This window comes from Pundamilia nyererei, unplaced genomic scaffold, assembly GCF_000239375.1.
Source record: "Pundamilia nyererei isolate P.nyererei 1_Seehausen unplaced genomic scaffold, PunNye1.0 scaffold00040, whole genome shotgun sequence".
In the NCBI taxonomy this organism is placed as follows: domain Eukaryota; kingdom Metazoa; phylum Chordata; class Actinopteri; order Cichliformes; family Cichlidae; genus Pundamilia; species Pundamilia nyererei.
The window spans coordinates 1,183,571-1,196,703 of NW_005187441.1; the positions used below are offsets into that span (position 1 = coordinate 1,183,571).

Here is a 13,133-nt window from a genome sequence, read left to right on the forward strand (position 1 = left end):
ATGTAATATAGTATTGGCCATACTATATGATGTATTGCTTGTCTTTGTTTAATAATACAGAAGACAAAGACCTTAAAAAATAATCGCATCGCAATCGCAATATTGGGGCAAAAAAATCGCAATTAGATTATTTTCCATAATCGTTCAGCCCTATTACCGAGCTACATTTGCGAAAGAATGCAAAAGCATTGACATATATTTTTCCTTTCTACGATAGCCCGACGGGCAGGGCTGAGTTAGATTTTGGTAGCCCGACTGGAAAAAGCCCTGTGACTCTAGAAAAACCTACAACTGTTCAGGCAGGTTGTAGTTTTTACTGTAAGAAGTAGTGACATCCGGCTAATGTTAAGTTTCTCTTTAATGAGATTTTCCATTCAAAAATCAGCTGATGTTTTACTGTCTGTTTCTTTTCAGGAGTCATTACGCTCTTTGACCAGAGGAGCCCAGCAGCTCATCCACCAAGACCTGGCCTGGGAGCCTCTGGAAGTGGCGCCCTCTGTGGCACTGGAGGCTTTCTCACACAGCAGGTAGACTGGCATCTGAGTACTGCTCAGCTGTGTAGACAGCTGACACTTCCACGTACCTCCTTTCACGACTCATTTAGGTTTAAATGCTTTATTTGTTGTATTTTCTCCTACTCTGGCAGGTGTAAGCAGGAAGAAGTGGAACAGAAAGCATCTCAAAATCCCAAAGGCACAGTGATGCTCTACAGGTGACGCTGCATTTAAAGTACAAAAAGAGAGACCTGGCCAAGAGAGCAGCACACAACGCAACCAATGCATGCTCAAATAAACGAACAGATACAACTGACGCACAGTTCAAGAAAGAAAACACAACATCCAGATATCGGCATATCTCATATGCAGTAACATATCAAGAGCGGGACCACCTTTAAGAGCAGTCACTTAAACTAAGAGAACTATTTGGCACTGAAGTTGGTACTAAACTCGAGACAGGTATCCTAACTTTAGTTAGAGTTTATGAATTTGCGTCTCCTTTGACTTTGCAGGCTGTGCTTCTGCATTTAGCAAATATGTGTAACAGTATTTGGACACTGAGCAAACACCAGTAGACTGAAACTTTCCTTATTGCATTGCATGACGGGCAGAGTAGAATCTTTCATTATTCCTGCACTTACCTGAACTCAACCAACCATGTACCCGTTTTGGTAGATGCGGCGACCATGTACTCCTGAGTGGGGGCCCCCTGGTGGCCAGAACAGGCCTGTGCTCCCAGTATGAGGTGACGGCCCTCCACAGCCTGGGACAGGGATCCTGGGGCCTCCATCGTCGAGCACAGGGCCTCTCCCTGCCTCTGCGGCTTCAGGTGAGAAAGTGTGTTTAGTATAAGCTGTATATATAGGAACCAGTTATCCATTTTTTTAATTGCATAATTTCTTCCAGTATCTTCGCACATACTAAGGACACTGGCAGGTTGAGAGACATATGATTGTAAACTTCATACATGTTTTAGTGCTTTGATTGTTAGGACTGTAAAAGTGATGTAAAGCAGTCCAGCCCACATTAAATAAAGGCTTTATTGTCCATGTTTTTCTGTTTTAATATCCTTAAAAGCGTTGCAGCAGTGGAACAAAAGCTAATCAAATGGCACTTGATTGTCCATCTGTTACAACAGTTTTTCATGCACAATTGCCAAGAATTGTGTGATGTATAAAAAGCACTTTATTGTGTCTACATGTGCCTCCAAGTCACGTTTTCCTCTCTCTGCAGGCTCACCACACAGTCTGGAGGAAACTGAGGCAACGGGCAGAGAAACTGGTAAGAACAGCAAATGTGCTTCAATCTAATAAAAATATGTTTGAGAAAAGAACAGCAAATGTCTCAGTTTTTTAGCTCTGAAGAACTGAAACCAGCCCAGAGAGAACTCTTAATGTCTGGGCGGTGTTGAGTATTTGTCCAGTAGCCAGAGGTTAGGATTTAGCACTCTGTTTTTATTACCGTGCATTATTATGTTGGCAAAAACCGAGACAGGAAGTATCGCGGGCTGTAATCTCAAGGAAAAGGCAGGTCTCATCCTCCTCATGAAGGACAAAGGCTGCTTTCTGAAGTCGACATCAAAAACACAAACGCCGAGTGAAGATCCGAGGGAAAAATATTTTTAAATCTCTGCATGTTCAAGGCTCTACTTCTAGACGCCTGGATTGATGCGAAAGGTGAATCCGCTCCGTCTGCATAACCGAGCTTGACTCGAGCGCTGAAAGATAGACGCATCAATTCTGCAAATTCAAACTAGGTTATGAGTTAATTTTGGATGGAGCCATCTAGGCGAAATAGATTTCGCTGCAGCCTTTCTGGCATCCTCGGTGCATCACTGATTGCGTAATAAAAAATAAAAAAAAGATGTACTCATTAATAGACGCACTTAATTTGGCAACTGATGATATACTGTGCTCCATGGCCTACATTTTATACACAGAGATGGGATACTCGGGGAATTGAAAATGGCACTTTTAAGAACAAAAGTCTGAAGACCTGAGTTGGATTGATATTAAAATTGTGAAATATTTGGATCATATATTTATGGAGTTTTTAAGAGCGCAGGATTAGCATGCTGACCTCCTCCAGGAGAGGCTGCACATCAGTTTTATAGTCTTGGAGGTCACTGTTATATATTATCAGCCAACCTTCTAATGCATGCCGTGTTTGTCGTGCACACGAGGTGTACGAAGGGCAGCCGCTCTGTCCCGTTTGTCCCGTGTTATCAGAACGTCGCTACCGCTAATCAGTGGAAGAGCTATAAAGTGAAAGAGGCCTAGAAGATCTCTGAAGGACAGCTATGTTGCACCATAAGAAAGCATATGCAGGCAGACATGCCAAATGCACCTCTTCTCCTTCTCTTCTGCAGCCTGCAGAGGCAAACAGACGTCATTTTAAGACCACATGAGTGTTTTTCATTCCTTTTAAGCAGCCCGAGGCTGGCTGTTCTTGTCATGCTCAGCTCTTTGAAATAAAGCTGTCTTTCCTTAATGTGGAGGGAAAAACTGCTGAGAAACAACCTTCACTATTAAACAGTTAAACAATGGCTGGATTCACTGCAATGCTTCAAATCCAGGTTCGTGTGTTTTTATTTCAGCCTGTGCCTTTAAGTGTGATTATTAATGATCAATTATTATGAATCTGGCAGGTTAAAGGAATAGATAGCAGTAACTCTGTTAGCATCGTCACCATTCTGGTGCCTGACATCATATTGTGAAGTGTAGATCGGTCTTTACGGTGAAAGTCACCATGTTCGTGACTCGTGTTCACTGTTCAGCTGTTTTAAGTCAAAGCAGCATTTCATCAGATGATGTCAGACTACATTTACCGTGATGATCGAGCGCAGTTTAAATTGCAGCGTTTGAGGGTTACAGATGTTGTGTTTGCTCAACATGGCAGTATGTCTTTAACATGACCCGCAGCGTCCTTTGGCTTTAGGTGATTCTTCTGCACCGTTTTGCAAATGATAATGCTGGTATGAAGTGGGGGGCTTGGAATTGCAACAGCTCTCTCTCTCTGATAGACATGCAGCTGGTAAAATAAATATTGAACACGTCACCAATTTTCTAAGTAAATATATTTCTAGGGTGCTGTTGAGATGAAATCCTCACCAGATGTCAGCAACAACCCGCCCAATCCACACATGCAAAGAAATCAAAGATAGATGGTGATGACAGCTTTTGGCCCGTTCTTCCACACAAACAGGCTTACATGGGTTCCTTCTTTAGCTTAAGTTCTTTCTGTAGATCATCAGCTGGATTCGGGTCCCATGATTGGCTTTATTTGAGAGTTTCCTTGGCTGTGTTTGGGAGCATGTTCTCCCTGAAATGTCCACCCTCGTTTCATCTTCGTCATCCTGGTAGATGGAAGCAGATTTTAATTTGTCCGTTCATCCTTGCTCTAATTATATGAAGGAAGTGCCATATGCTGAAAAACAGCCCTGCACCATGATGTCCCCACCTTCAAACTTCACTGTTGGCGTGGTGCTTTTGGGGTGACATGCAGCGCCTTTGGACCTCTATGGTTTGATTGTGTGTGTGGATTGGATAAGTTGCTGCCAACAGCCAGTGAGAATTTCATGTTAATAGCAGCTTTAGAAATATATTTACTTAGAAAAAAGATGACATGTTCAATACTAAAACCCGCCGTACATCTAGACAACAGAGAGAGAAACTTCAGTTATCTAAATGGACTTGTTAAGGTTCATTCGCTGGGATTACACGAAGGTTTTTCTGTTAAAATGCACACTTTTTGGTTATTTATGTGTTGCATCCCTGCTTCTAGCTCTTTGTCTTCTGCCTCAGAAGGCTCATGAAGCGTCTGAATCTTGCACTGATGTCAAATTGTCTGGCCTTTTTGACAGGCGTAATTTGTTACATCATTAAGTTGAAAGATTAGTGTTATTTGGTTCACCCCCAGTATGTGCCAGCCTACGGACTCTCCAGGAACAGGTTTATAAAAACAGCGAGACGTGGGCGGATGCATTTTGTGAGCCGGCTGCAGGCAGTAGGGAGGCATGTCCCCTGTCTGCCTCCAGCTGGCCAAAACACCACCGCCCACACTGCAAACAGATTCTTCCAAATTTCCCCCCACGGTGGGCATCATGCCCCCACAACCCACTACCACCACTACAGAAGCTTTCTTTTTAAAAATATATGCAACAAGATATTTTAGCTTATTTCTGATGAAAGTAGGATGAAGAGGGGATGTAACGGTCTGGGAATGTTAGTTTCTCTTCTCTCTGTTTTCACGTTTTTGTTTTCTACACAGGTGGATGTGCCGGGTCCTGAAGTAGCAGCTCCACCATCTCCTCCCAACTCACCTCAACTTCCAGCCAGCCACTAACCACCTCTGTAACCTTCCACGTAAACACTTTAACTGATTAGATCATTTGTTCAATAAATGTATAAAAACATGTGAGAAATCTCTTGCATTTATTTATTTTCTTATTTAATATTGCTGCAAATTGAAACGAACGGCAGTATTGTTGCGCAAAACGCAGTAGCCTTTGTATTCGGCGTGATTAACAGTCGTGATTGTGGGTGGGTGCGTTTGTTCTTGTATCAGCAGTTTTCCTTAAAAACAAAAGCTGTGTGCGTGCATGCGTACATGTGTAAATTGGCCAGAGGTCAGGCAACAGTGCATCTGTTGCGTCTATCACTTGGCAAACAGGTGGCTCTCAATCCTCTGAGTGCATTTGGCATGTGTGAGCAAGCCTGAGGATTTGAGTCATGAGGCAGCATCGTTTCCCTTTTTTTTTCTCCTTCTTGATCCCTGGTAAATTGACACATTCGACAACACTGAGATTTACGCAAGAGCTACATCATCATTTTTTTAAAAAGTGGCAATTTTAGCCTGAAATCTACAGTGTTCGATACTTTAAAGTAAAAACATTCCTTTATGCTTTAAAATTAAAAGAATCTGCAATGAAACATTCTGTCCGTTAAGTTTGATACACATAGCTGTAAATAAATTATCAATAAAATTGCAAAATAGGGGGGAAAAACGGAATAAACAAAATTGACATTCTCACAGAAAGTTTGGTGTTTATAATGTATAAAACATTTGCAATTATTAGTAAGCTGTCAAAACACAGTTAACAATTATAATTAGTGTAATTTCACAGACTGTATTTTATAATTGTGCTGTTTATTTTCAAATAAACCATAAAACTGACGTTATGGAGAAGGAATAATAAAAAATCTGTAAAGAAATATTCTTAAGGCATGCATAAGTTTAATGAGATTGAACAATAAATGTTAATTGCCTGTTAAATTACAGACTTTGATCGTTCAATGCGAGTTAACTGTCAAATCTGAGGGATGCTTGCCGGACTTTACACAGAGGGACACTTACAAGGGGTCAGTGTGGAAAAAGTTCAAACAGCACTGTGGGTGTGGCAACCTTCTAAAATTGTCATCTTACTATATAATAAACACAAATGGTAACTGTAGCAAGTTTAAGCCTCATTGAGTTTATTGTAGCAGTATTTTATCGTAATATTAGGTATTAGATTTATCATTTTTACACATGTAAACGCCATTTAAAAAAAAAAAATACACACACACACATATATTAGGGGTGCAACGATACACAAAATTCACGGTTCGGTTTGATATTTTGGTGTCACGGTTCGATATTTTTTTTGATACAAAAAAATGTTCATGCTTTTTTAATTTGTCATTTATTAAAATTATAAATATATATTTTAACTCAAAAGTACAGTTTTTAAATTTAATGTTGCTGAAACAACAGAGTAATAAAAAACTAAATCTATCTGATCGAGAAATCGAAAAAAATTGGAAAAGAGAGTTTATTACAGAGAAATGGCTCTTTCCAAAATAAAAGCTATACTATACGCTTCTTCTGGGCTATATTCTCAGCAGCATATTAAACATATCAGGTCCCCATAAGGAGAATCATGTGCTAACGGCTGTCTAAATGACTCGGGTAAAGTTTGTAGCATGCCTGTTGTTTTTGTCTTTGCACTAGGATGATGTCGGAGTAAATGTGCAGTCATATTCGTTGTGTTCCCACTAGTGCTGTCAGCGTTAATCTGAAATGATGTTAACGCCACAACACGGCAAATCTCCGTTAACGAGCTACCCCCTTGCGTGGGGCTGGACGCCTCAACACCTTAACGAGCTAACTGCGCTAACGCACTAGTTCCCACCCATGTAATTGAGCATTGCGTGGCACATCCAACATACTGTTTTACTTTTGTCCATGAGGCGCCTACCTTCAGGGTCATACTTCACATGAAGACCAAAATAGTTCAAAAGGCCAGATCTGAATGAGGGTGGGGGAGGTTCAATTTGCCATGTTGCAACCAGCTTAGCTTCTGTCTTGCTAGCTTGTGCTGCGCTCAGTGGATCTGCGCTCGACAGGGCAGCCTAGGCGGAGTAGTCAAACGCAGATCCACTGAGCTCTCAACACAGACAGCATCGTCTCTTTATTTTTCCGTGATCGTAAAGTTCTGTTATTTCACTGTATTTTTCTGGCACACCACATGCTGCACTATTACTGTAGGTGGCTGGATGGTAGGGGGGGGTTGTTTTGGTTTGTCTGTTTTGGTTGTTTTTTTTACAGTGTACACTCTTTAAAACACTGGCTACATCTTGTTTAACATCTGTTTATTGATTAGTTCTGGTAAAGTTCCCATATCTGGGATACATAAAGTATGTCTTATGTTTAATGGCTTCCAGTGACATGGAAAATTGATCCCTTCTTTGGGTGTCTTTAGATCATTTGAGATTAAAAGTGAATGCCAGGAACCATAAAACAGAAAAAAAACACCCATTTCTGGTCAAATTATTATGTTTGTTTCTCAGTAACATTCAACTTTTCCCAAATTGGATTGGAAACAATGTAAGATTGCGCAAAGTCTCTGGCCAGAAAAGCTGCAAACTATGCAGCTGTTGTCCCATCTCAAGCATCCTGCTGCTACCCCCACCCACCCAAAAACACCCTGACAGTGTGTGAGACACACCCAAACACACATGCCTCAGATTCAGTCCCAGTTGAGATGTTTGACTCGGTGCCCTGATGCCCTGAATTCCCCTCTCCTGCAGCACTTTAGAGGTGTTTAGGAACTGGTGCTGCACAAATGATTAAAATTGAATAACTACAAAAATACTGTGAAATAATGCATCCTGACAAATTAATTTATGTCCTTCTGTTCTCCATTTGTTCAAAAGGTCTGTAATGCAATCTGCGTGCCTCGCTGAATCTCTTGTTGAGTAATTGTTGAGGAATCAATGCTCTGCTGATGAGTAATAACCCGTCTTTCTCTGGATATAATCAGCATTCAGCTTTCTATTGAGGAAAAAAACTATTGTCATGCATTTCAGGTTTAATGAGAATTACTTTGCTTAAATAAGCTTTTGATTGCACCATACTTTAAATGTCAGTGCTTTTTTTTCTCTGTTAAACACTCGTTATTATTTAAATCCATCCTATACAAAATCGTGAGCAAAAGCATAATTGGACAGGATCACTTTCAGAACCACTTACGAGACCTCATGTGAAATCCAAGTGAAATCATGAGCTCATACTCACAAAACACGGGGAGATTTTCAGAGTTGACGAATGAATAACTTGAAAGAAAATTCTTTGCCCAACAACTCGTTTTCTGTTATGGTGGAAAAGCTGAAATACATTTACTGTTTTTGAACCTTGAAGGTGCTCGGCACAGTTTTAATGACGCCAACTTTCTGCTCTTTAAACCCAAATTGGTTTTAATTAATTTACAGAAAATCTTGGGGTTTGTTTTTGTACTGTGGACATACTGTAAAAAAACAAAACAAAAACAACAACAACAAAAAAACAGACATTGCTGTTCTTTTCTGTCATTTTTCTGTTTATCCATGACTTAATTGCTTTGGCGTAGTATGGTGATTATCATTAAGAAAAGCTAGCTGTAAAATCTACCGTTTAAAGTTCAAAATCTACACACAATGTTCATCAGGTGGGCCAAATTGGAGTCTTTGCTGGGCCTATTCTGTGCCCCGGGCCTTATGTTTGGCACCCCTCCTTTCATAAAAACGCAAACGATTTCAGACCTTTACAGTTCTTCTGTTAACTCCTAATTCGTAGTGTTGCATCTCAGTGTGCGTCCTCTGCTCCGACAGATCACCTGTTTCATGATTACTGAAACCAAAGAGATTTTTGAGCAACTTGGTAACATCAAAACTGTTTAAATTCTCCATATTGATTCTGACTGTTTCTAACAAACTTGTCTCCAACATTGAAGGAAGAAACTGTAATATGTGTGTGTTTCTACGTGGAGTGGGCCTCAAAGTTCAGCATAACTCGCAGGTCTCCCTCGGGGTTCGGTATTAAGGCGACCACACCTTTGCTGCCACACCACCGCTATGTGGCCACTTGGCAGTGCAGTGCGCGTCTTGGACACGGCGCTGCGCTCTCGGCGCTCCGCCGCTCTGCTCATCAGAGCTCACTCCGCCCTCCCTCCCTTTCTCCCTCCACCTCAATCTCAACCAGCCGCCCAGCGAGAACAGAGAGCATCCATTCGCGTCTCTCTGACAGTGACAGAGGCTGCTCGCCATTGCTCACCGCACTTTTCAGCCGGGACGTCGATCTCGCTGACTGCTCCGTGCAGAAGTTGCGACTTCACGCTCGTCTGTTTCTCGTGCCAGGAGCTGAGCGCCGGGTCGGTCCGGTTGCTTGACACACACGCACACGCGCGCTCACACACCCTCCCGGGAGATCAGTTTATTCCCTGGATGCCGGATGAATTATCTGGGAGTTGCGAACAAGTGAACAACAAAGCCGAGGCTCGAGATCTGCCTCCTCGCTCCTTCCTCCGAAGACGAGACTCCAGGCAGAGTTGGGGACGATAATGATGGGGACGTCCCTGTATCTTCCTGTTGTGATTTTACTGATGCAATGTAAGTGGAAAATGGAAAGTGTTCATTCGAAGAAGTTGCTCTTGAGTGTTCCCTTTTATTTACTTTTCTAGACGAGGGCGAAACCATTACGAATCATTAAGAATCGATTATTTAAAATGTGCTTGAAAGCCTAGATGTTTATATTGTGGGGAAATTATTCTACGGATTTTCACTGAAGTCATAGTACAGCGTTGGTCTGCTTTCTATAAACATGATTTGGAAGATGAATATATGGAGGAATTTTTCATTTCATGTTTTTTTCTTTTTTGGATTCACGTAATTGTACATTTGCAACTCCCTCGCCGCGGTTTAGTTGAACCCCCTCTGAGAGAGTGGGCCGTGGTGACGGTGCAGCCAGGCTGGGTTCCTACAAGCTGGCCCCAAAGTTGTATTGGCCTGGTGCCACTTAAGGGTGTGGGTGTTATGTTGGTGGCGGGTGGGTACCCGTTTTTGGCAGAATGAGCCACAGATCTGCGCGTGAGGTCAGCGCTTGGATTTCTACCAGAAACTTCAAGCTGGTTTTCACCGTGACACGGAGTTTGTTTGTTTGTTCAGGGGCGGTGGGCGGGAAGAAATCAGGAAATTGGAAACACAAAACACAAAAATTTTAAATTTATTTTAAGGCGCAAATAACAAGAAACATTTAAAGAGGGCTGATCATCCTGCACGGAGACGCAGGAAGGAAGAGTGCTGTTTGGGGCTTGAGCGTGAGATGGATGTGATGAGACAGTGAGAGTGAGTCACGCACATTTTACTCACATTTCGCCACCTGTCAGGACTCCGGGTCAGAGTTCACAGAGCTGTGTGTTTTCAGTCCCGCTGTGATAGAAATCATCGTCATGTGGCTCAATTGATGGATGTCAGCAGGTGAGAAGAGCACCATTGAGATCCCACCAGCTCCACTGCTACTTGTACATTGCATTGTTTAAAAAGCGGAAAAAAAAGAAGTAGAAGAGGAAATGTTTTGGGTGGGTCTCTGGCAAGTGATCCTGAAGCTTCTATGTCACCACACACACACACACACACACACACACACACACACACACACACACACACACACACACAAACAGTTTAAGTAATATCCCCAACCTCACCCTCTCGCACACATGCACACATATATCCACACATCAACTCCCTCATATCAACCTCTCCCTCTCACACACACACTCTCATGCTGTGTCTGTCTGAGACAGCTGTTGCTCACAGTCTTACAGTCATACACAGACTGGCTTTGTTCAAATGGAGAACACACACACACATACGCCCGCACAGTCAGTCGTCATCCTGTTTTCCTGAGCACCCCCCCTCCACAGCCTTGAAACGTGTTTGCCCTCCACGTTCATGCTATCTACATCACGCAGGCAGACAGGATATTTCCTATGGGTCCATCTCCCTCCCTCTTTCATTTGTTCTCTGTTAATTTGAATAAGTGCCTTAATTATTACTGCGCCATGCTTTTGACCTCGGCACAGCCCTGGCAACACCCGCCTCAGTCTCTGTAATACTCAGAACGGACCGCGTAATGAGAGTAAAGCTGAGTGCCAAGGAGTGAGCGTGCCATCCTTCTATTTTTTGCTCAGGGAAGAGGGTGGCTGTCCCTCCTGTGAGTTTAAGCAGTAGCACTGTTTGATTGATGTTAATGCCATGCACGACATCCGTGTGTGTGTCTGTGTGTGTTTTAGTTTTTTTCCTTCCTGTGTTGGTGCTATTGTTAGTCTTTCCCGTGCTTCAGAACCACCACAGGCCCACAGAAGCAGCATTTTAATTACCGCTGTGGCCAAATCCGATGCTATATTGGAGAATCACCAGAGACCTGCTGCTGTGGTACTTATTATAATAATCTTTTTCATCTGGCAAATCTAGTGCAACGCTGTAGCCCCTCATTAGGCTATTTTGCTGTTCACTTGACCAAAGTAGTTGAAATCCACCTGGATTGGTGGAAAAGTGTAAAACAGAGTTGATTTTCAACCCCTAGTGGTCCATACTTATGTACTGTGTAGTTAGTCTGTAGTTAGGATACTCAGCACTCGGTGCCGGTAATAGTCCTGCTAACTGGAAATGATGTTAACCCAAATCAGTCTGCTCTGTCTGATGATGGTTTTGTACTCATCTATCAGGGCTCCGTGCATTAGCTTCTATGGATGTTCCAGTTTTTGGCCAAGATCCCAGATTCGTCCAGGATTCAGTGTGGTGGTTTACATATTTGCCTATCAAAATCAATCCTGGAAGGAGATACAAATCTCTTTGGGACTCGGTCAGGAAAGGCGGTGTAAAAATCAGCCAAATGAAAACATGCGGTGCGCTCTGACAACCTCCGGTGACTAACGGAACAATTTGGAGATGTTTTACATGTCTTATAAGATTACGCTGACCATTTGGATGCAAATGCCAGTCATTGTTTAAAGCAGTCCTAATTAAGTCCCAGCTCTGCATGGATCACAATTCAAGATGACTCTTATTTAGCCTTGCTGTAGTATAAACAGCAAGGCTGAAAAATTAAGATGACGTCTAGATGAGTAAAAGTCTGTCCCATATATCTATTGTGTATATAACAGACGAATGATTAAAAAATCCCACAAAACATTTAAATTAAAAAATAAAGTGGTAAATAAAACTTAGCAGTACTTACCGCAGAGGCTGATCAGATTAATCAGACGCTTCCTCATCAAAACAACTCTCGGGACGGGTTTTTTGTGTATTTTGTTTTCTACATCCTGCTGGAAGTAGGACAATGATACGTTGACCAACATCCCAAAACAGGCAGCTGTAGCTGACAGGCCAGCTAGACCTCACCTCTGCTTACTAAAGTTCAGCTCTATTCAGTTTTATTCATACAGCACTACTTCAGAAGAACAGTCACCTCATGGGGCTTTATATTTTAAGGAACTGGACCACTCCACCGTGTTGGTGCTGTTGTTGCCTTTTAGAATATTTAATTGAATTGTATGATAAATAATATGGTTTTCGTGCAGGTTTGCTAATGTTGGCAGATGACTCCATACACTGCTGCAAACCTGGTCATTTCTAGCTACAAGAAAACCCCCACATAAAACATATTGGAAGCCAAAATACCTGCTGAGTTTGAGCTTTTCTCCGATTAAAGGTAGATTGTTAAAAATCTCAGATGTCACTAGATTGCAGATTGCAGGGTCAATTCTGTTTTCGTACCTTTCCCGACTCATCTGCATAATCCTAGCTTTGGTGGCCACTGCAGGACAAACAACTCTCGCGGCCATTCATCTGTAGTGAGCGTAAACTGTCAGTCCATTGTTTACCTCCAGATGTCCACATCTATTTATTATGACGGAGTCTGCAAAACTTTGAAACAGGTTCAATACGAGTCCGTGAGCCAAGAAAGCTCACTTCTGTCCGATGACAGCGATACCGAGTTGAATTGTTGAGGATATCCTGAACTTTTCTGTCAGTAAACGCTGCTGTTTTTGCCGCTGTTAGCTATTGTTAGCTGCTGTTAGCAAAGCTTTCTTTGAACTGAATCTAACACTGTCTGACTCTGACACTTAGAAAATAAAGTCTCACACATTGTAGCAATGAAATCAAACAGTTTAGCAGGGGGAAAGTGTGAGTTATAGAAACTTGAGCCTAACATTGGCTGGTATAATATTAGCTTAAAGACAGCTGTTGTTTTTGTTTAGCCTGCTCTTGTTGGCGATGTCCATTTTACCCACTGTATTCAAGATGGCGAGGCAAGATGGCTCCTGTGTGTTTGATT

The 13,133-nt window shown here is 42.2% G+C and overlaps 2 protein-coding genes across 2 annotated transcripts in view; both read left to right on the plus strand.

The window, feature by feature from the left end:
* mrpl39 (mitochondrial ribosomal protein L39) overlaps positions 1 to 4,920 on the plus strand; it is a 9,276-nt gene extending 4,356 nt beyond the window's left edge. The window contains exons 6-10 of the mRNA XM_005730923.1: positions 415 to 527; positions 647 to 712; positions 1,173 to 1,326; positions 1,731 to 1,778; positions 4,767 to 4,920. Of these exons, the coding sequence (XP_005730980.1) occupies positions 415 to 527; positions 647 to 712; positions 1,173 to 1,326; positions 1,731 to 1,778; positions 4,767 to 4,841 (456 nt within the window). The 3' untranslated portion in view covers positions 4,842 to 4,920. The remainder of the gene's footprint in view (positions 1 to 414; positions 528 to 646; positions 713 to 1,172; positions 1,327 to 1,730; positions 1,779 to 4,766) is intronic.
* Positions 4,921 to 8,917: 3,997 nt separating this feature from the next.
* Positions 8,918 to 13,133, plus strand: part of jam2a (junctional adhesion molecule 2a) — a 21,058-nt gene continuing 16,842 nt past the window's right edge. The window contains exon 1 of the mRNA XM_005730927.1: positions 8,918 to 9,403. Coding sequence (XP_005730984.1) covers positions 9,355 to 9,403 — 49 coding nt within the window. The 5' untranslated portion in view covers positions 8,918 to 9,354. The remainder of the gene's footprint in view (positions 9,404 to 13,133) is intronic.